Here is a 21,281-nt window from a genome sequence, read left to right as displayed (position 1 = left end):
AAGCGAACGTGAGGCTTGCTTGCTCCCGTGACTGCAGACTGCAACGTTCCCCGCCTGACTTGCCGGACTCTGAGCTGGCAGTTTGAAACATTCTAACAAATATAGCCGGCTGGGATCTCAGAGCTGAAGTTATACATTGTTTCGATTATAGAACGCCAAACAAACCAGCAGCGGAAGCCTCAGAGCTAGAGCCAGAGCTAAAGCTGGCCCAGAAGAAAAAAAAAAAAAAGAAAAAAAGGAGTGGTTGGGAGCTTCAGTCAAAACCCCTAGCCTGAAAGCAGTCCTCAGCCCCTCACCCAGACTGGCCAGGCACCCCAGTGGGGACCCCCACCCTGAAGGGTGTGTGACCAGCTGCAAACAGCCATCATCCCCTCATCCAGGCTGGCCAGGCACCCCAGTGGGGACCCCCACCCTGAAGGGTGTGTGACCAGCTGCAAACAGCCATCATCCCCTCATCCAGGCTGGCCAGGCACCCCAGTGGGGACCCCCACCCTGATCCAGGACACCCTTCAGGGCAAACCAGCCAGCCCCCAGGCCTCTATCCTATATAGTAAAAGGGTAATATGCCTCCCAGCACCGGGATCAGCAGAGCCACGAGGCCTCCTGGCACCAGATCAGCATGACAGGGGGCAGCGCCCAAACCCCCTGATCGCCCTGCGGCTCTGTGTGTGACAAGGTGTGGCATCCCAACCCCCTGATCGGCCCTGCTCTGTGTGACAGGGGGTGATGCCCCAACCCCCCCCCCCCCCCACGGGCCCTGCTCTGTGTGTGACGGGGTAGAGTCATAACCTCCCCATTGGCCCTGCCCTGAGTGTGACAGTGGTGGCGCCCCAACCCCCTGATTGGCCCTGCTCTGTGGGTGACAGGGGGCGGTGCCCTAACTCCCCTATCGGCCCTACTCTGTGCGTGACAGGGGGGAGCTCCCCAACCCCCTGATGGGCCCTGCTCTGTGCGTGATGGGGGGGGGGGGGGCAGTGCCCCAACCCCCTGATTGGCCCTGCTCTCTGAGTGACAGGGGGCAGTGCCCCAACCCCCTGATGGGCCCTGCTCTGTGAGTGACAGGGGGCAGCGCCCCAACCCCCTGATTGGCCCTGCTCTGTGCATCACAGGGGGTGGCGCTGCAACCTCCCCATTGAACCTGCCTTGAGTGTGACAGGGGGCGGTGCCCCAACCCCCCAATCAGCCATACCCTGAGCGTGACTGAGGGTGGCATCGCAACCTCCCAATCCGCCCTGCTCTGTGCATGACAGGGGGCGGCGCCCCAACTCCCCAATCAGCCCTGCTCTGAGCCCGATCAGGGGCTGCACCTAGGGATTGGGCTTGCCCTCTGCCACTCAGGAGCAGGCCTAAGCCAGCAGGTCGTTATCTCCCGAGGGGTCCCAGACTGCGAGAGGGCACAGGCCGGGCTGAGGGACCCCCTCTTCCCCCCCGAGTGCACAAATTTTTGTGCACCGGGCCTCTAGTCCTATATAATAAAAGCCTAATATGCTAAGTGTCCGGTCAGCTGTTCAATCAATCAAAGCATAATATGCTAATGATATGCTAAGGCTGCTCAACCACTAGCTATGATGTGCACTGACCATCTGCCCCCTGCTAACCAGCAGGTTAGCTTGCTGCTGGGGTCTGGCCGATTGGGACTGAACGAGACTGGCTGGACACGCCCTGGAGCCCTCCTGCGGTCCCTCCTTGGCTGCCCAACCTCCTGCATCCCTCTCCAGCCCTGATTGTGCACTGGTGGGGTCCCTTGGCCTGGCCTGCGCCCTCTCACAATCTGGGACCCCGCAGGGGATGTTGGAGAGCCAGTTTCATCCTGATCCTGCAGGCTAGGCTGAGGGACCCCACCCGTGTACGAATTTGTGCACCGGGCCTCCAGTTGTAAATAATGCTGCTACTGAACATAGTGTACAAATATCGCTCTGAGTCCTTGCTTTCAATTTTATGGAGTATGTACTCAGAAGTGAAATTCCTGGATCATGTGGTAATTCTATTTTTAATTTTTTGAAGAACTGCCATACTGTTTCCAGAGAGGTTATAGAATTTTACATTCCCATCAACAGTGTACAGGGTTCCAATTTTCTACTTCTTTGTCAACACTTGTTACTTTCTGTTCTTTGTCATGGTAGCCATTCTAATGGGTATGAGGTAGTATCTCATTGTGGTTCTGATCTGCATTTCCATAATGATTAGTGATGTTAAACATCTTTTCATGTGCTTGTTGGCCATTTGTATATCTTCTTAGGAGAAACGTTTATTAAAGTCCTTTGCTCATTTTGAATGGGATTACTTGTTATTGAATTGTCGGTGTTCTTTCTATATTCTGGATATTAACACTCATCAGATACATGATTTGCAACTATTTTCTCCCACTCCATAGGTTATCTTTTCACTAAGATGACTGTCCTTTAATGCAGAAAACTTTTTACTGATTCCAATTTACCTATTTTTTCTTTAGTTGCCCGTTGTGTGGTGTCACATCCAAGAAATCAATGCCCAATCCAATGTCATAAGCTTCCCCTATATGTTTCCTTTCAATGTTAGTTTTAACTCTAACATTCAGGTCTTCGATCCATTCTGAGCTAATTTTTGTATGGTATAAAATTCACTAAGTTTCTTGTTTTAATTAGGAATATGGTAGAAAACATTAACACTAGATTTTAGGTCAATTATAAATTTTAAAAAATTTAAGATAAACATTAAAGTATTTGAAATAGAATGTAAAACTCCAAAGAAGTAACGAAAAAGAGAAATAAAACTAAATTTGACCAAGCCAATAGAATGCAGGAAAGAGGGGAAAAAAACCCCACACAAGCATGTATGTAAACAAACAAGCAAAGCCTAGAGTAAATAGCACAAGAAAGGGTAGTAGAAATAAATACATCTACAATCACGGAATTCATAAGACTAAGTTCACCGATTAAAAGACAGCAGTATCACACTGCATGACAAATAAAACCAAAATCAACATTGTTTTTTTAATCCTCATCCAAGGATATGCTTTTTAAAATTTGTTTTAGAGAGCGGATAGGAGAGGAAGAGGAGAGAAACATTGATGTGAGAGAGAAACATTGATATGAGAGAGAAACATTAACTGGTTGCCTCCCATACATGCCCTGACCTGGGATCGAACCTGCAACCTGGGTATGTGCCCTGACTGGTAATCGAACTCATAACCTTTGGGTGTATGGGACGATGTTCCAACCAACATAGGCATCTGGCCAGAGCCAAATAAACTTTTTTTTTTAAATCAGCAATAATCTGTTTTAAAGGGTTGCATCTAAACATAAGGACACTAAAATATTAAAAAGTAAAGGGACAGAAAAGATAATGAGGCAGGTGTTAAACAAAATAAAGTTAAGGAAGCTATATTAATATAACTCAAAATAGATTTTAAGGCCAAAATCATTTAAAATTTTTTTAATTTATTAGCTTACATATAAAACACCCTGGAATAGTGATTCTAATAACAACATAGCTACAAAAGAGTTGTGAAGATATTGATGACTACAGGGAAAAATTAATAATTTAACATCACATTAAGGATTTTTACATAAAAGGTAATACATCAGAGAAAAATAAAACTGGTAAGAATATAAAATATTTGAACCAGTTAACAAGTTTAATCTTACGGACATTATATAGAATCCTGCACCTAAAAGTTAGAAAAAAACGTATTCTTTTCAATAAACTTGTAATACTTATAAAAACTGAGCTATTACAAAATCAAACAGCAAACAGTGACAAATGCCAAAAAACTAGTATCAATTAGACCCATTCCCCATGAAAATAAAACTAGAAATAATTAAATATGTTGGATATTAAAAGGCATACATCTAAATAATTAATGGTCCATAGAAGAATTAATTCTAACTAAAGTTGGAAAATATTTAGAACTAAAAAATAGTAAAATGCTCTACATCAAAATTTATGAAGGAAAAGAAAAGCACAAACATTAGAAATGAAAAAACTATGCATGTAAAAGATTTTTAAACTAGGAAGAGTTCAACCTAAACAATTTTATACCAATAAAACTGACAGCTCATTGACAATAGACAATGTTCATAGAAAAAAATATAACTTACCAAAACTGACTCAGGAAGAAATAGAAAACCAAAGAGACCTATAACCATTAAAAAATTTGAATCAATAGTATAAAATCTACCTAGAAAACAAAATAAAACAGAAGAAAGCAAAACCTCACAAAAGCAAGGGTGATTTAAAAGTGATTTGTACCGATTATATAAGAAACAGATAATCCTTGTATTATATAAACTATTCTAGAGCCAAAACAGGCAAGGGGAGGAAACATGACTCCCTTGTTCATTTTATAAGGCTAAAATAACCTAAAAATAGAAATCAGACAAGAACAATTTGAGAAGGAAAATTATTTGCTATATCAAATAAGATGAATCTCAGGTATGAATTTCAGGTAACAATCTAAATTTGCTAATATAAAATTTTAGCAGAGTCTATCTAACAATTTGTTCAGATATAGCAAAACAACTTCAAGATAAAGTTATGTTGATTCAAAGAATGAATGATTGCCGAACCGGTTTGGCTCAGTGGATAGAGCATCGGCCTGCGGACTCAAGGGTCCCAGGTTCAATTCCGGTCAAGGGCATGTACCTTGGTTGCAGGCACATCCCCACTGGGGGGCGTGCAGGAGGCAGCTGGTCGAGCTCTCTCATCAATGTTTCTAACTCTCTATCCCTCTCCCTTCTCTGTAAAAAATCAATAAAATATATTAAAAAAAAAAAAAAGAATGAATGATTTAACTTGGACAATCTATGTCACTCATCAGATTAACAGATTAAAGAAAAAAATATCCTTATATTATCTCAGCGGATGCAGAAACATCATTTGATTACAACAATAACAACTCTAGCAACAAACTCACAGTAATCAGAAACAGAAATTTCCTTAACCCAATAAAAAGTTTACAGCAAACATCATACTTAATTTGAAACTACAGGAAAAACACCATTAAAGTCAGGGACAAAGCAAAGAAGCGCCCTATTACCACACCTATTTAACATTGTGCTGAAGGTCACTGGCTGCATGGTTAAGAGAAAAAAATAGCACACAAAGATCTGAAAGACCAAAACCCAAAGCTCATCATAATTTGTGAATTATATAACTGTCTACGTAGGAAATCTAGAAAAATCTACAAATTATTTTGAATTTATAAAAATATTTAGCAAGATTGATAGGTTCTAGATACACCTACAAAAATCAACTGTGGTCCTATGTAACAGCAACAAGCTATCCAACAACAAATTTTGAAAAGTTGTTTATATTAGGCCCCCACCCCCCAAAAACTCCACAAGATGCCTAAGAACAAACCTAACATTACTTAAAGGTAATGGATTTACAGTGAATATTATTTTAAAACTTAAATAACAGACATAAAAGAAAACCTAAAGCAATGGAGACGCCATTCATGGATAGTAAAATTCCATGTTATAGACATAAATTTTCAGAAAAATCTCTGGATATTAAATCTCTAAATTCAATGCAAGTCTACAAGCTTGTGTTTGTGAAAGGGTATTTGTATGTGTGTATACTATGGCTATAAACCGATAATAAAATCTAACAATCATATGGAAAAACAAATGGTGCACCAAGAGGCTGCAGGCTCATCTTGGTTTGGACACATACCTAGGTTTCAGGTTCAATGCCAGGGTGCCACGCATAGGGGAGGCAACCAACAGATGTCCCTCCCTCCCGCCCTCCCTTCCTAACTCTCCATTCCTCTCTCTAAAATCAATAAACATATCCTGGGGTGAGGATTTTTTTTTAAGTTACCTCCTTAGGATAAATTTTTAGAAGTCAATTTACTAGTCCAGAATAATATGACATTTTCATGGTCTTTAGAATGTATTTTACTAAACTGCTCTCTAAAAACATTTATGCCAATTAAAAGGATATATATTTGGACTTCTGCTATATATCCAGGAAACTGAAGTAAAAACAAAAACCAAAACAAACAAGAGAATAAACTTGGGGCATATAAATTTTAAGTGAGTGAAAGAAAACAACGGAGGCCCGAGTTAGCAGAACTAAGGCAAATGGTAACACGAAACTAAATCAACATCGAGGACTTCCTGGTAAAAGCATTCATTTCTGAACACTGTCCCTCAGGAAAATCAACTAGAAAAGAAAGACAAAAAAATATAATGAAAGCAAAGAAGCTGCATTTTTTTCTCCATGTAGAATTTATTTTCTTTGCCCATCTGGAAATGTAAAAATATCTCAAGTACAATAATAACCAGGTCAGCTAAAGAAGGAAAAAACAGGGTCTCATGAGAGGCGTACTGTGACCATCTTCAGATCAGTAATATAAACAGTTTAAATGGCATATGATTTTATAGACAAGCCTAAATACCTTTGGGGAAGAAGGTGAAGCATAGAAGGATGGATGGGTGGGTGGATAGATAAATGGATAATATAAATAAACTAGAGGCCTGGTGCACGAAATTCCTGAACTCTGGGGAGAGGGCCCCTGCCCCCTCAGCCCGGCCTGTGCCCTCTCGCAGTCTGGGAGCCCCGTGATCGATCACCCCGCAGAGAGAGGCCCCACCCACCCGCTGTATGGCCTGGGCCTTCCTCTTTGGGGCAATCACAGAGTCTCCCCTCACCCCTCCGATTGATCGCCCCGCCGGCTGAAGGCCTGCACCTCCCTCTTTGGGGCAATCAATCGCAGAGCCCCCTGATTGATCACCCTGCAGAGGGTGGACTAGGCCTCCCTCTTTGGGGTGATCACAGTCTCCCCTCACCCCTCCGATTGATTGCCCTACCGGCCGGTGGCCTTGCACCTCCCTCTTTGGGGCAATCGATCTCGGAGCCCCCCGATTGATCACCCTGCAGAGGGTGGCCTAGGCCTCCCTCTTTGAGGTGATCGTGGAGCCCCCCCCTATTGATCGCCCTGCTGACCAGTGGCCTGGGCCTCCCTCTGCGGGAGATCGTGGGGCCCCCCCCCCCCGACCAATCGCACTGCACCCTCCTTCACTGGCCTGGCGCCAGTGCATGTCATAGCATGGTCATCCGGACGGTTGTTTTGCTGTTCGGCTGTTCGGTCGATTTGCATATTATGCTTTTATTGTTATAGGTGGTTTCTAAACAGATAAAGTAGCAAGTAGCAAGAAAAATGTCTGTGGGTAAAATAATTTAAAAATTATCTTTCCTTACCGTTCCATCTTCCATCAGTTTCAGACAAGAGCCAAAATCTGCTAACCGAATATGTCCGTTCATATCCATCAATATATTATCAGGTTTGATGTCTCTGAAAAAAATACATCCCATTTTTAGTTTGGAAGAATAAACATAATTACATACTTGGTAAGATCACCTTTCTGTCTAAAAATCCTAACTTCTTTTAAAATTAATACTCTAAGAACATCTATTTGAGTACTTTATGGGTTCAAATCCTGGCTCTGGTTCATATTAAAACTTTCTTGAACACAGGTCATTTCAGTCTTCTCCTGGAGATAAAATGCACTGTGACAATTTTTATTCCCCACCTTTAAACTTGCACATATTCCAACACGCCTGCAGTAGTCCTACTTCCTGCATAAACAGGGGTGGGGAACCTCTTTCCTGCCAAGGCCACTTGGGTGTTTATAACATCATTCAGGGGCCGTACAAAATTATCAGCAACCTGATTTTAAGAAATTGGGGTGGGGGGAGTAAGAGAGCAACCAAAGGATTTGTATGCATGCATATAAGTATAACCCACGGACACAGACAGTACGGGGAGGAGTGCATGTGCTGGGGGGTGGGAACGGCTGGGGATAGGTCAATGGGGGGAAAAGGAGACTTATGTAATACTTTCAACAATAAAGAATTTTTTTAAAAAAGAATTTTAAAAAATTAGCCTGCTAATTTGGTCAAACATTTAATTAACTCACCCCTAATGCCTTGGCAGGCCCAGACCAAATGATGTTCCCCACCCCTGGCATAAAGAGAAGAGCCATAATTACTTGATACCTACTAACTTCTAGCCCATGAAATTAAACAGGGAAAAATGTACTTCTAAACCTTGAATGTAAATGTATGTAAGTAAATTCTCAATTACTGCAGGTCATGACAAAACAAAGAAATTGCTTCATAAAAGGGACTTTAGAAAACAACAAACAACTGCTTAATAATAATGCATATTATATAAAGGTACCTATTATTAGTAACTGGCTTATAAGATATCCATATCTAATAACAAACTAAATCAAACCAGTTTTTATATGTTTCTCCATTTGAACAATAAAACATGTTGCAAACCTAGGAAAATCATACATGAAATAATTTTTTTAAAGACGACCCAGCAATGCAGTTTCTAAACATACTATTAAAGATTATAATTGTGAAAAACTGTAAGATTAGACCTTCACAATTCACTCTACTTTTAGAGAAAGGAAAAGGGTCTTCTATAAGCATTACATACACGAAAAAATTATATTGCCGTGTGGTTAATGGGAGCATGGTAAGGTTATTATAATTTAACCCAAATGATGCCAGTTGAGGCCTCTAAACCTCAATTTTCCCACCTGTAAGAGGGGATAATATTATTAATACCTTAACTACTGAAGTAATTCCTTTGAGTGTGTCATACATCACAGGTTGGCAAATTATGACTCACAGGTCAAATCCAGACCACTGTCCATGCATACATTTTACTGTAGGATTAATATATACCAATGCCACCATAGGACTCTGTATTTTTCTGAATGTCTTTAAACTTTGTAACTAATACAAGCCTGTGTGTAGTGTTTTGCAACTTGGTTTTATTCTAATATGTTTAAAATTTTTCCATGCTGATAAATTTTGCTCTAGTTCATTAATTTTCATTTCTATATGGAATACTTTCATATATCAAATTTATTTCTCAATTCCCCCTGCTTATAAAATTTAGATTGTTTCCAACAATTTTAGATTGTTTTAGACTTTTACGTTGCGATTACACAAAATGCTGAGATGAATATTTGTATGAATGTCTCCTAGTGCTCATGTGTGAACATTTCTCTCAGTTGTGCATGCAGAAGTGAAACTGCAGAGATGAAAGATATGTACATCTCCAACTTTACTGACAGGATAACTGGTAAGGCTGAGAATCTTTTTTATATTATCAATAGTCATCTTAGATTCCTGTTCTGTAAAATGAGTTGATATCTTTCCAACTCTTTTGTACTCTGTGTGTATTGTATGTTTTGGTTAATCTAGAATTCTGTTTATTCAAATTTAGTTGCATGTGTTACAAATCTCTTCTCCCAGCATGAGGGCTTGTTTTTTCACATTGTTTATATTGTCTTTCTTCGTTATTAGAAAAACCCAAAAACTACTTAGTACTAATGTAGTCTTCTAATTTACCCTTTATTCACTTTTTTTCAGCTTTATTGTGATCTAATCTAATCTAATAAAAGACAAACATGCAAATTGACCATACCTTCACTATGCCTTAAGCCACACCCACCAGCCAATCAGAGCAACTATATGCAAATTAACCCAACCAAGATGGCGGCCGGCAGCCACGGAGCAGAAGCGAGCAGGAGGCTTGGTTGCTCCAGTGATGGAGGAAGCCAAGCTTCCCAGCCGGCTCTGAGCTCCACCGAAGGCAACAAAGTTTCAATTATAGAAGATAAATAAACCCCAGATACCTGCTTCCAGCCAGCCGTGGCCATGGAGCTGGAGCAAGCAGGAGCCGGCTCTGAGCTCCACTTAAGGCAACAAAGTTTCAATTATAGAAGGTAAATAAATCCCAGAATAAAAAAAAAAAAGGAAAAAAGGAGAGGCTGGGAGCTTCCATCGCCTGGGGGCTTGGCCAGTCTGAAAATGGCCCTCAGCCCCTCACCCAGACTGACCAGGCACCCCAGTGGGGACCCCCCACCCTGAAGGAGGTGTGGCTAGCCTGAAAACAGCCATCAGCCCCTCACCCAGGCTGGCCAGGCACCCCAATGGGGACCCTAACCCTGAAGGGGGTGTGATCAGCTGCAAACAGCCATCAGCCCTCACCCAGGCTGGCCAGGCACCCCAGCGGGACCCCCACCCTGATCTGGGATACCCTTCAGGGCAAACCAGCCAGCCCCCACCCGTGCACCAGGCCTCTATCCTATATAATAAAAGGGTAATATGCAAATTGACCCTAACAACAGAAAGACTGGGAATGACTGGTCACTATGACACACACTGACCACCAGGGGGCAGACGCTCAATGCAGGAGCTGCCCCCTGGTGGTCAGTGCGCTCCCACAGGGGGAGCTCTGCTCAGCCACAAGCCAGGCTGATGGCTGCCAATACAGCGGTGGTGGTAGGAGCCTCTCCCACTTCCTCTGCTGCGTTAAGGATGTCCGACTGCAGCTTAGGCCTGCTCCCCGCTGGTAAGTGGACATCCCCCGAGGGGTCCCGGGCTGCCAGAGTGATGTCTGACTGCCAGCTTAGGCCCAATTCCCCAGGGAGCGGGCCTAAAGCAGCAGGTGGTCATCCCCCAAGGGGTCCCAGACTGCAAGGGCACAGGCCAGGCTGAGGGACCCCCCCGAGTGCACAAATTTTTGTGCACCGAGCCTCTAGTCTATAATAATAAAAGGGTAATATGCTAATTAGACTGGACATCTTCTGGATGTCCTTCCTGAAGAAGCCAGGGCTGGAGGGAAGCCAGCCTGGGTCCTGGGTGCCTGCAGGCAGCCCGAGGGAAGCCAGCCAGGTCCCGGGTGCCTTCAGGCAGCTGGAAGAGGGAAGCAGCCCAGGTCCCGGAACAACTGGTCACTATGACACGCACTGACCACCAGGGGGCAGAGGCTCAACACAGGAGCTTCCTCCTGGTGGTCAGTGTGCTCCCACCCCGGGGTCGTGGCTGGCGAGTGCAGTGGTGGTGGTGGGAACCTCTCCTGTCTCCACTGCAGCGCTAAGGACCCCTTGGGGGATGTCCAACTGCTGTGGGGAGTGGGCCTAAGCCAGCAGGCGGACATCCCCCAAGGGATCCTAGACTGCTAGAGGGCACAGGCCGAGCTGAGGCTCTCCCCCCACCCCCAGTGCACGAATGTTGTGCACCAGGTCTCTAGTACTTTCTATGTTAGGAAGACTACTCTTTGTCCACTATGTGAGTTGCAAATCTTTTTCCTGCAGTGAGCATTTGTTTTTTGAGTTTGTTTACAGACTTCTCCTCCCATGCACTCTTTTGTCTGTGTACTGAATTCATCAATATTTTCTTTTATGCTTTTGTGGATTTTGACTCAATTAGAAATATTTTATTGTCACTGAAATTGCAAAAGAATTATCCCATGTTTCATTCCATGGGAACACTTTTAAGTTTAACTTTTTTACATTTGGAGTTCTTCCTGGTATATCATGAAAGATATGATCTAGTTTTATTTTTCCCACACACCATGCATTTAACCTCTGATTTGAGACCTGACCTTAATCACGTTAATGAATGTAAGTAATTGGGGCTATTATAAGACTTTCAATTCTGTTCCATTAGTCTATCTTTTCACACGGTAGAAATATATTTTTAATTATTAAAGACAAATTTTAATATCTGATGGGAACAGTCTTCCTCACTATATAGTTATATATTTCTTAGTAAATATATCCCTAATATTCCATATTTTTAAGACATTATGGAACCTTTTCTTCTAAATCTTTTTATAATTATTGATTGTTGCTAGATTAGAAACTACTTCACAAAAACAGGAATTTTTGCCAGTTTTGTTGACCACTAGATCCTCAGCACCTGGAAAAGAGCCTGACCCACTGTCATGTGCAGTAAATATTTACTCCATGAATTAAGACTACAAAAGCTATTGATATCCTTCTTGAACTTTTGAACTTTTTTACCTTTGTAGTTTTTAGGTTAATTCTATTTGATTTTCCATGTATATCATCTATAAATGTAATAATTTTACTATTTTTACATGTCTAATGTTGTCGTTTGCCTAATTTAGCTAGTATCTCCGGTACAATGTAAAACATTATTGGTGACAATATACATCTTTGTTGCGTCCTGACTTTAGTAATGTTACCTAGTAAGCATGATGCTTGACTTCTAAGGGGTGAGATACACATACAGCATGTTAAGGAAGCATCCATCAATTCCTATTTCACTGAAAAAAGTATTTACTAAATTCAACAACTCTTCCTAATAAAAAATATAATCAATTCTAAAGAGCAAATATTGTATGTCTAAAATTTATACTAAGAGATATCAGCTTTAGATATCGGGTTATTAGAGATATGAGGTTAAAAAGCAGGAAAAAATAGCTTAAAGGAGTTCAATGTGCTTGCCACTGGAAAGCAAACATAAGAGGTATGGAGGGGCACTATTTTTCAATATAATCTTTTCTACACTAGCTGAGTGTTATTTTAATTACATGCAGTATTGCTTGATTACAATTAATTAAAAATCAAAAATACATGTATATAACGACTGAGTCAATCCAAGAATATGAAAATATTCTGACTAAGCCACTATGATCATCTGCAGTCAGCAATATTTTTCAGTCAAGACAGTTAATTAATGGATATCAAGATCATAGACAGACACAATAATTTTATAATGAAAACCCTAATTGGTCTCTGTCCAACAGGAATTAAATTATACCTTTCATATCCGTACTATCTTGCCTTCTGACGCACTCCACATCCCACTCGGTCTATTCCATGGCTGAACAACAAGTCCCTCTGTTCCTAAAATGGCCAACAGGAGAGGAGCACTCTCCTGCACTTCTGCATCAGAAGCTCAGGAGGATGTGAGTTAGCCCTCTAGCCACCGGTTGGGTTTGCAAATATTTATGTTCTATTTTTATTTTGGGAACAAAGTATAATACTGATATGAGGTATAACTTAGAGTACTCATGGGAGGAGGAAATGTGATTTTCCATCTAGCTGATACTAAATATGACCTAAATTACTGGGCATGAGAAAGGCCTAAAATTTATGTTACGTCCATGTACTTTATCACCTCAAACAAAGAAAACACATCCCTTCCTTCTTTTTCAACCACACTGCAGCTTGACCTTCTGAAGTTTCCTTTTTCCTTCCAGATGATTATTTCCATCTCAATCTAATTTCAGAGTGACCAAAAGAAAAGCGTCTGGGAGAAAGGAGACCAGGTCTGGCGTGACCTGGGCCTAACCTATGCGGAGATGGCTCCGGTTCTCTTTGCACGCCAGGTTTCTGAAGCGCTGGCAAAGTGAGGCAGACCAGATTCAAATCCCCACAAATGTCAGGGAGATGTGGATGCAGCTACTGAGTAAAGAATGCTCTTCATTATCTCCTAAGAATGTGCTCACTGGAGTACAGGATGGAAAGAGATCCCAAATATAACCTAGGTAGAAAGATGGTTACACTTACATATCGACAACACACTTGCTCTTAGAACCTAGTCAGCATTTTGTTAAGAAACTCAAGCAGTCCTGGCTGGTGTGCTCACTGGTTACAAGCACCCCCCCTTTACCCCCTGCCCAAGGGTCTCGGGTTCAATTCCTGGTCAAGGGCGCGTAGCTGGATTGCACGTTCGATCCTCAGCCCTAGTCAGGGCACCTGCAGGAAGAAACCAATCAATGTGTCTCTCGCACATCGATGTTTCTCTCTCTCCCCCTCTCTCCCTTGCTTCCACTCTCTCTGGAAAAAATATCCTTGGGTATTTTATTAACCAAAACCAAAACAAAAAAACTGTCAAGCAGCCCTGGCAAGGCCCATGTAAAAAGAACAAAGGCCCCAGGCCTAGATCCCTGGCTAAAGCCCGAGCTGATGAGCCACACCACCTATCTGAGTGAGCCATCGTGATAGTTGATCTTCCCATCCCAGGTGAGTCACTACAACTCATGCTAAAGAGCAGAGAGAGAGCAGTCCCTGCCTCATCCTGTCCAAACTGCAGACTCGTGAGCAAAGAGTGACTGTTGTCTTCTATTAGTCACTACATTCCAGGGTCTGCGGTGGACACAGACGTGCTGCTTCTCCTTCGATGGAGGGCTTGGTCCTCTTGTCAGCAGACAGCTCCCAGAGAGCCTCTCCACCAGAAGGCGTCTTCTTGGACAGCCACAGCCACTGAGTGACTGATACGGAAATGTAAAGACCTACATTTACATTTGGCTAAATGAGCACAACTCTGATGGGCCACAAACTCTCCAGGATGCCTAGTGGGGCTGGCTGAGGTCTGGCCTGCCATGCAATCTGGCTTCTCCCCCTTTCTAATCCTGCTTCTGCCAACACCCTTCCACAGGTGTTAATGCACCTTGCGTTACACATTCTATCTCTGTGCCTGCTTCTAGAAAACACATTATACAGCAACGGATAAACAGGACAACAGGCCAGCAAAACTCCACATTCTGATAGAAGAAGCAAAGTAATGTCTGGGATTCAGAACCACTCAAGTCTGTGACATCTTGCAATTAAGGTGGCAGCCAGCCAACCAGATATCAAGTATTGTCAATAAAAGGGGTAGAAAAGCCCTATCTGCTGGAAGCTGGTCCATCCTTGCTGCTTGACACAGTCGCTGCAGGGAAGAAACATCTGCACAGCATATGTTTAAGGGACCTGGCGTATATGGCATACTGTTCTCAATATGTTTGCTCACCTTCTTAGCGCTATGTGTTTTAACCAAGGTCACCTCTCCGAGAAAGGTTGTTTTCCTAGGTGGGGATTTTTCCCTGGAGTTAGGGCTTAACAGGACTAAGGAAGGGAATAAATCAGTAAAACCCCTTAACTAAGTGCTGGGCGGGTAGTTAATCACTTTAACTACGAACAATCAGGCTTAAGCTACATAATCTTTACTTAGGATAATCTTCTTCAGTTACTTCCTTGTAGCTTAACAGAACAATAGAGTAGTTAGTGACCTTGGAATGGAGATAACAAATGCCCTAACCTTTGGAATAGAATGGATAGGATTAAAATCAACTGGTATAAATACAGATGTAACAGGAGAATAAAGACAGAACCTGGCTGGAGAACCTGGCTAGGCTGCTGATCAACTGAACGCTGTCTCTGTGTCATTTCTTCTTCGTCGACTCTGTCCACACCTTTGGGAACCCCTGGACCTGCTGGGGTTGGACCCCAACACCTATCCTGTCTGGCTGTGGATAGAGCATTGGCCTATGGATGGAAGGTCTCTGGTTCGCTTCTGGTGAAGGGCATTTACCTCCATTGCAGGTTCAATCCCCAGTGGGAGGCAACCAATTGATGTGTCCCTCTCACATCAATGTTTCTCTTTCTCTCTGTCCCACTGACTCCCTTTCCCTCTGTCTAAAAATCAATGGGAAAATATCCTCAGGCAAGGGTTAACAAAAAAAGTTAAAAAATAAAATAAAAAGGAGAAGGGAAATTCAGGCGAAACATTAATTCTAACCTTGAAAATCAATGAAAACAATGAAAGAGAAATGTTTAGAAGAGATAAAATCTCTACATTATCAATGTAAAAACATTACTCAAGTTTCTTCCTAACTTGAATATGAATCATACCAATCATACCAATTATCATTCACTGAAGTTTTTAAAATCAGTAATTTTCCTTGTCCCCAATCAAAAGCAAATTACATTTGGCTTAAAAGGAACAGTATTATTTTAAAACTCTCAGTCAAAATATTTATAATGATACATTTTTTCTTATAGTATTAAGGATAAAAAGCATTCCAAAACAATGGCCATGTTGAAAGGCCAATATTCTGTGGGTCGTTCTTACTTTAATACTTCTCCGGACTGTCAGTACCAGAGCATTATTATTGTAAATATTATGCCTGGAATGGAAAAGGTGGATATAACAAAACTGTATTCTTCTGAAATTGCTTTAAAATGTATTTGTGAACTGTTATTTTATCTAAGCACTCCTGTCTTCACTGAAATCAACTTGTTTAAAAAATGTATACTTATTCACCTGACTTTTCTTTGGTAAATCCAATTTCATATTCCAAAGTTAACACAACTCTTGAAAACAAATAGTGCAAGCTGCCTCCTCCACGTGACAGGCATATTTACACTGATGTTGCTGTTGTGTCCATCATATAAAGGCTATATGAAATGTAGATTAGCCAGACAAATATGATTTTTTTTTGTAAGAAAGCCCTCACTAGCCCTAGCTGGTTTGGCTCAGTGGATAGAGCATCAGCTTGCAGACCAAAGGGTGCCGGGTTCGATTCTGGTTCAAGGGCATGTACCTCGGTTGCAGGCTCCTCCCTGGCCTGAGCCCTGATTGGGGCATTCAGGAGACAACCAATCGATGTATTTCTCTCACATTGATGTTTCTCTGTCTCTCTCTCTCTTTCTTCCTCTCTCCCTAACAATCAATGGAAAAATATCCTGGGGTGAGGATGAACAAAAAAAAGCCCTCACTAGAGGCCAATGGGTGTACTGTATATCGAAAAACTAATCTCACCCAAAGAGAGGCCTGGCCTTTGCCCTCAGGCAATGGGAGGTGATCCTGAGGCTCCTGGAATATCAGGCCAGACAGAAGTATCTTTGTTTTCCTAGGGACTTGGCCACCAAGCAGTCTAGCACTGTGATTTATGAGAGATGTAATTTACAGGGGACATGGAGTATCTGTTTTACTTCTGAAACTAAAGGTACCACCCCAACCTCTGGGAAGGGCTAGAGACTAATGGTCAGTAATGCAAGCAATATGCTGAGACTCCCCAGAACGCTGGAAAACAAAAGCTCAAGTGTGCTTCCTTGTTGGCAACACTCCACGCTACTGCGCACACGGATGCGCCTGGTACTTCTCCTGGACTCTGCCCTGTGTGCTGCTTCTCCTGGTGGGTTCCATCTGCACCCTTTCCATCAATAGGCTGTAACTCTAAGCACAGCTTTCAGTGAATTCTGTGCGACCCTGCAAGTTCTGGAAACTGAGGGTGGTTTTGGGAACCACCCAAATCTGCAATTGGTGTCAGACGTAAGGGTGGTCTTTTGGAATTGTTCCCGCTATTTCTGAAGTTGGCCCCAAATCCTCACAGTCACTGAAATATCAAATGCACTGTAATACAGTGACTGTCCTTATGTAACATAATTTCAATAATGGTGCACAGCCTGAGTTCACCTATAGCTAACAAATTTTAACTATAATGTTATCTACTCTTTATTAATTTCAGACTATAATAAAATTACCTCCTCCATTAGCAGTATGAAAAATGACAATTTTGAAATGGGACTCCAGCCTGGGAGAGACTAAGAGCGGTTTTATATTAGCTTCATGCCACGAAGCATTTCTATCCCACTGTAAAAGTGTAATGATTTTACATCTACCAAGAAGATACCTGCCGAATCACACCACAAATCCACACTGAAAGATGAATCAGCCCAAAGCCCTGGCAGAGGCCAGCCAGCACATACCTTCCTTCATAAAAAGCTCAGGGGATCAGGGATGGAAAACTCTCCAGAACTGAATTCCGTGGGTTTCCCCCAACAAACCCTATTAAGATAGGTTGGATCCATCTCCTATAATGCATCAGTACTTTATTTATTTATTTATTTATTTATTTATTTATTTTTGGAAATATATTTTATTGATGTTTTACAGAGAGGAAGGGAGAGGGATAGAGAGTTAGGAACATCAACCAGCTGCCTCCTGCACACCTCTTACTGGGGATGTGCCCGCAACCCAGGCATGTGCCCTTCACTGGAATTGAACCTGGGGCCCTTCAGTCTGCAGGCCAATGCTCTATCCACCGAGCCAAACCAGTTAGGGCATGCATCAGTACATTTTTAGAGTTAAACATAATCTATAAAATGTTAACAGTAAGTAGATGAGGTCAATAAAACTGCAATCACAAACCTTGAATATGGAACAAATTCCACTGGGGAAACATGGGAGTTATGAAGAAAGCCATGAATGAGTGAATTGTTTTTAGTTTTTGTCTTATTTTTGAACTAGGGTAAGGAGAGATTACTTCAAAAAACACATTCCACTCCAAGAATTTGTTCAAGTCAGTACTTAACTTTAAAACAAACACAGGAGAGCACACATACACCAATAAGTCCCATGAAACCAGCTTAATGTGCCTTCAGAGAGAGATTCTATTCAACAAAGAGCTAGTGTGTCTGCACCCTTACACTCTTAGTCTAATCTGAAATTTGCACATTTTCACATGAATTAACTATGCCAGAAAAGAAGTAAAAGTATGCATGAAAAACATGAAAACATAACTTGACAATGTCTGTTCATTAGTTATTTTATCCTGTTTTAGATTCTTTACTTTTAAATATAATTTCAATCTCACGACTCTTTAGTCCTCCACATATTTTAGTCCTCCACTTTATTGTACACATTCTTACTTTAAGTTATCTAAATCTTGCCGAAACCGGTTTGGCTCAGTGGATGGAGCGTCGGCCTGCGGACTGGGGGGTCCCAGGTTCGATTCCGGTCAAGGGCATGTGCCTGGGTTGCGGGCACGTCCCCAGTGGGAGATGTTCAGGAGGCAGCTGATCGATGTCTCTCTCATCGATGTTTCTAACTCTCTATCTCTCTCCCTTCCTCTCTGTGGAAAATCAATAAAATATATATTAAAAAAAAAAGTTATCTAAATCCATTATGGAATGAGGTGAAAGGGAAAGAAATGACTAGGTAAAGAACTTGACTGAGAAAATAAAAGCCAGTGGACACTATTCAACAGTAACTGATGCAACCAATTTTGAAATTTAAATATAATTTAGCCTAAATACCAGATAACAACAACTGTTCCTAAAATATGATTTAATGATAAGAGTACTACACTGCAGCAACCTATTAATCCACACCCAGTAAGGAAACCTTGCAACAACATAATGCTCCAGGTCTAGAAAAGAAAACCACTAGAGAGGAATAATACAATACATCCACTGAGCACAACAGGAAAATACTAGTCTATAACTCCAGGAGCTTAAAATCTAATGGAGAAAATAAGGCAAATATAAAAATAAAGAAGGTGATAAGGAATATCATCCTATATTGAACACAGCATAAATTACCAGTGATCTTATACAAATTGTTCACCTTAGTTCATCTCATTACTGTGTACCATATTCAGGGATGTGATGTGCCTTGGAGAGGCAAAACCATTAAAACCACTGCAGAATAAATACTTTGATTGATGAGAAACGTATCTTAGTCCCCAATAAATCTGGTATAAATAGACCTCTGCTTCTAGATATCACGAGACAATGAAAGAACATCTTACTCACCTGTGTACATAATGCAGCTGATGAACGGAATCAATTGCTATCACCATCTCAGCCAAGTAAAATCGAGCCATATCTTCAGGCAATCTATCTTCAAATTTGCTGAGCAGAGTAAGCAAATCCCCACCAACATAATAATCCATAACTAGATACTTGGAAAGAAACAATAAAATGTACACAATAAATTTTTAAAAGGGTGAAAAAGAGTATATTTAATGTAACCCAAGGTCAAACAGCACTAAGTAAAAGAATTTTGTTGTCAACTAACAAGAAGCTACATAAGATTATCATCAGCAGTCATTACAAAACTTGTAAAAGTCATAAAGCAGTAAAATACATTTTTAAAAACTGGGGCAGGGAACAACATAGGATTACTGTTGTTTTATTATTGTATTTTGCAAAGTAACAACGTTATGACCTCCAATAATACACCATAGTTTTACCAACATTTCATTGAAGAATGAACATTTTAATTCTGCAAAGTTCATTTCAAAAACTCAGAATATAATACAGTTCTTTATGTTGAATAAATTCATTTTCATCATCACTACATTTTCCTTATTTCATCTTGGAGCAGTAAAAACTTCATTATAATGAGCAGCTGGATAAGCATTTGAAAACCACTGCAACAAAGAATACAGTAATTCTCACGATACCTATGCTTCTCTTCCCATTTCTAATCGTGCACAAATATCAGAATGGACCTTTCTAGGGTACATATAAACAGAAGGCAACTAATTTTAGATATGGACTATTATGAGTTTGTGTCTAATACTGAGATTTATAATAAGAAATATCTATCTATCCATCTATCTATCGGCACAGAGCAGAGAACCTGAAAACTCTTAGAATTTCTTAAGTGACAAGACAAAGATGTCTTTTATCTATATATATAAAAGCCTAAGTGACTGTTCAACCAATAGCTATGACGCACACTGTCCACCAGGGGACAGACGCTCAACACACACGCACGGAAACATGGAACAGACTGATGAATCTCAGAGGGAAGGAGGGGGAGGGCAGGAAGAGACTAACCAAAGATCTTATATGCATACTAGAGGCCTGGTGCATGGATTCATGCACTGGTTGGGTCCCTGGGCCTGGCCTGCGGGGATTGGGCCGAAACCGGCAGTCTGACATCCCCCAAGGGGGCCCACATTGCGAGAGGGCGCAGGCCAGGCCGAGGGACCCCACCAGTGCATGAATCTGTGCACCGGACCTCTAGTTATTGATAACAAACCCCTTTCAACTACACCAGAGTTGATGTTAATGAGGCAACTTGTAGAAAGCTCCTAGGGTAACCTAAGGATGAGAGCTGGTTGCCAGGGGAACCAACCAAGATGAGAGAGTTGGAACTTTCAGTCCCGCCCACCCCTAGCCTCTAAAAAATGGGCTGGAGTAGAGATTGAATCAATCATGGTTGATCCATGATTTAAACAAAAACATGCCCGTGTAATGAAGCCTTCATAAAAATCCAAAAGGATGGGGTTTGGAGAGTTCCAGGTTGGCCAACAAGTGGAGGTGCTGAGAGCAGTGTGCTCTCAGAGAGGGCATGGAAGCTCTGTGCCCCTCTCCCTGTGCATCTCTTTCACCTGAGTTCTGTGAGCTGCTCTAGCAAATTAACTGAACCCACAGAGGGACTCTAAGCATGTCAATACAATGCAAATTAATCACTTCTAACTGAAGGTTAGGTGGAAGTTCTCAACTGGCCAGGTAAGTGGATTTTTAACTGTTAACATTTCCTTTTCACTTGCACCAAGTCCCCAAAATCAATGCTAGAACTATACATAGTTTGAGTTCAAAAGATCTATCTGCTGCAAACCTGTGTAGGAATGAAGACCTCACTTCTTTTTATCTGTATGGGAATGAAGATCTCATTTCTTTTCACTTTTGACAGCATGGGAAATAAATAAAGCAACCTGACATTGTGTTTGATTCAAGCAACATTAGCTGTCAAAATGAATTCACCACAGTGTGAGTTTTCCATGAAAGTGCTGGTTTGCCTTGTAATTTAGGTTAAATATATTTTAAAAACATATGAAGTCTACAGAAAAAGCTGTTTTCCAAAGCAATTCAGTATTTCATAATAATGGTTGAGGATGGGTATTTTGGTTCAAAAATATTTCAACCTTGGTCCTTTGTTCAAAATATTGCAAT

At 41.5% G+C, this 21,281-nt stretch overlaps 1 protein-coding gene across 11 annotated transcripts in view; it reads right to left on the bottom strand.

Annotated features, from left to right (window-relative positions):
• CDC42BPA (CDC42 binding protein kinase alpha) overlaps nt 1–21,281 on the bottom strand; it is a 189,121-nt gene that overhangs the window by 101,964 nt on the left and 65,876 nt on the right. For all 11 annotated transcript variants that reach the window (XM_070401243.1, XM_070401236.1, XM_070401237.1 and 8 more), the window contains exons 5-6: nt 19,128–19,276; nt 7,186–7,279 (exon numbers count right to left, since the gene is read on the bottom strand). In XM_070401243.1, the coding sequence (XP_070257344.1) occupies nt 7,186–7,279; nt 19,128–19,276 (243 nt within the window). The remainder of the gene's footprint in view (nt 1–7,185; nt 7,280–19,127; nt 19,277–21,281) is intronic.

Source organism: Myotis yumanensis, unplaced genomic scaffold (genome assembly GCF_028538775.1).
Source record: "Myotis yumanensis isolate MYYU_CA2020_CCGP unplaced genomic scaffold, mMyoYum1.0.hap1 SCAF_22, whole genome shotgun sequence".
Classification (NCBI taxonomy): Eukaryota; Metazoa; Chordata; class Mammalia; order Chiroptera; family Vespertilionidae; genus Myotis; species Myotis yumanensis.
The sequence above is the reverse complement of the archived record's forward strand: the minus strand, read 5'-3'. Positions and strand labels throughout refer to the sequence as shown.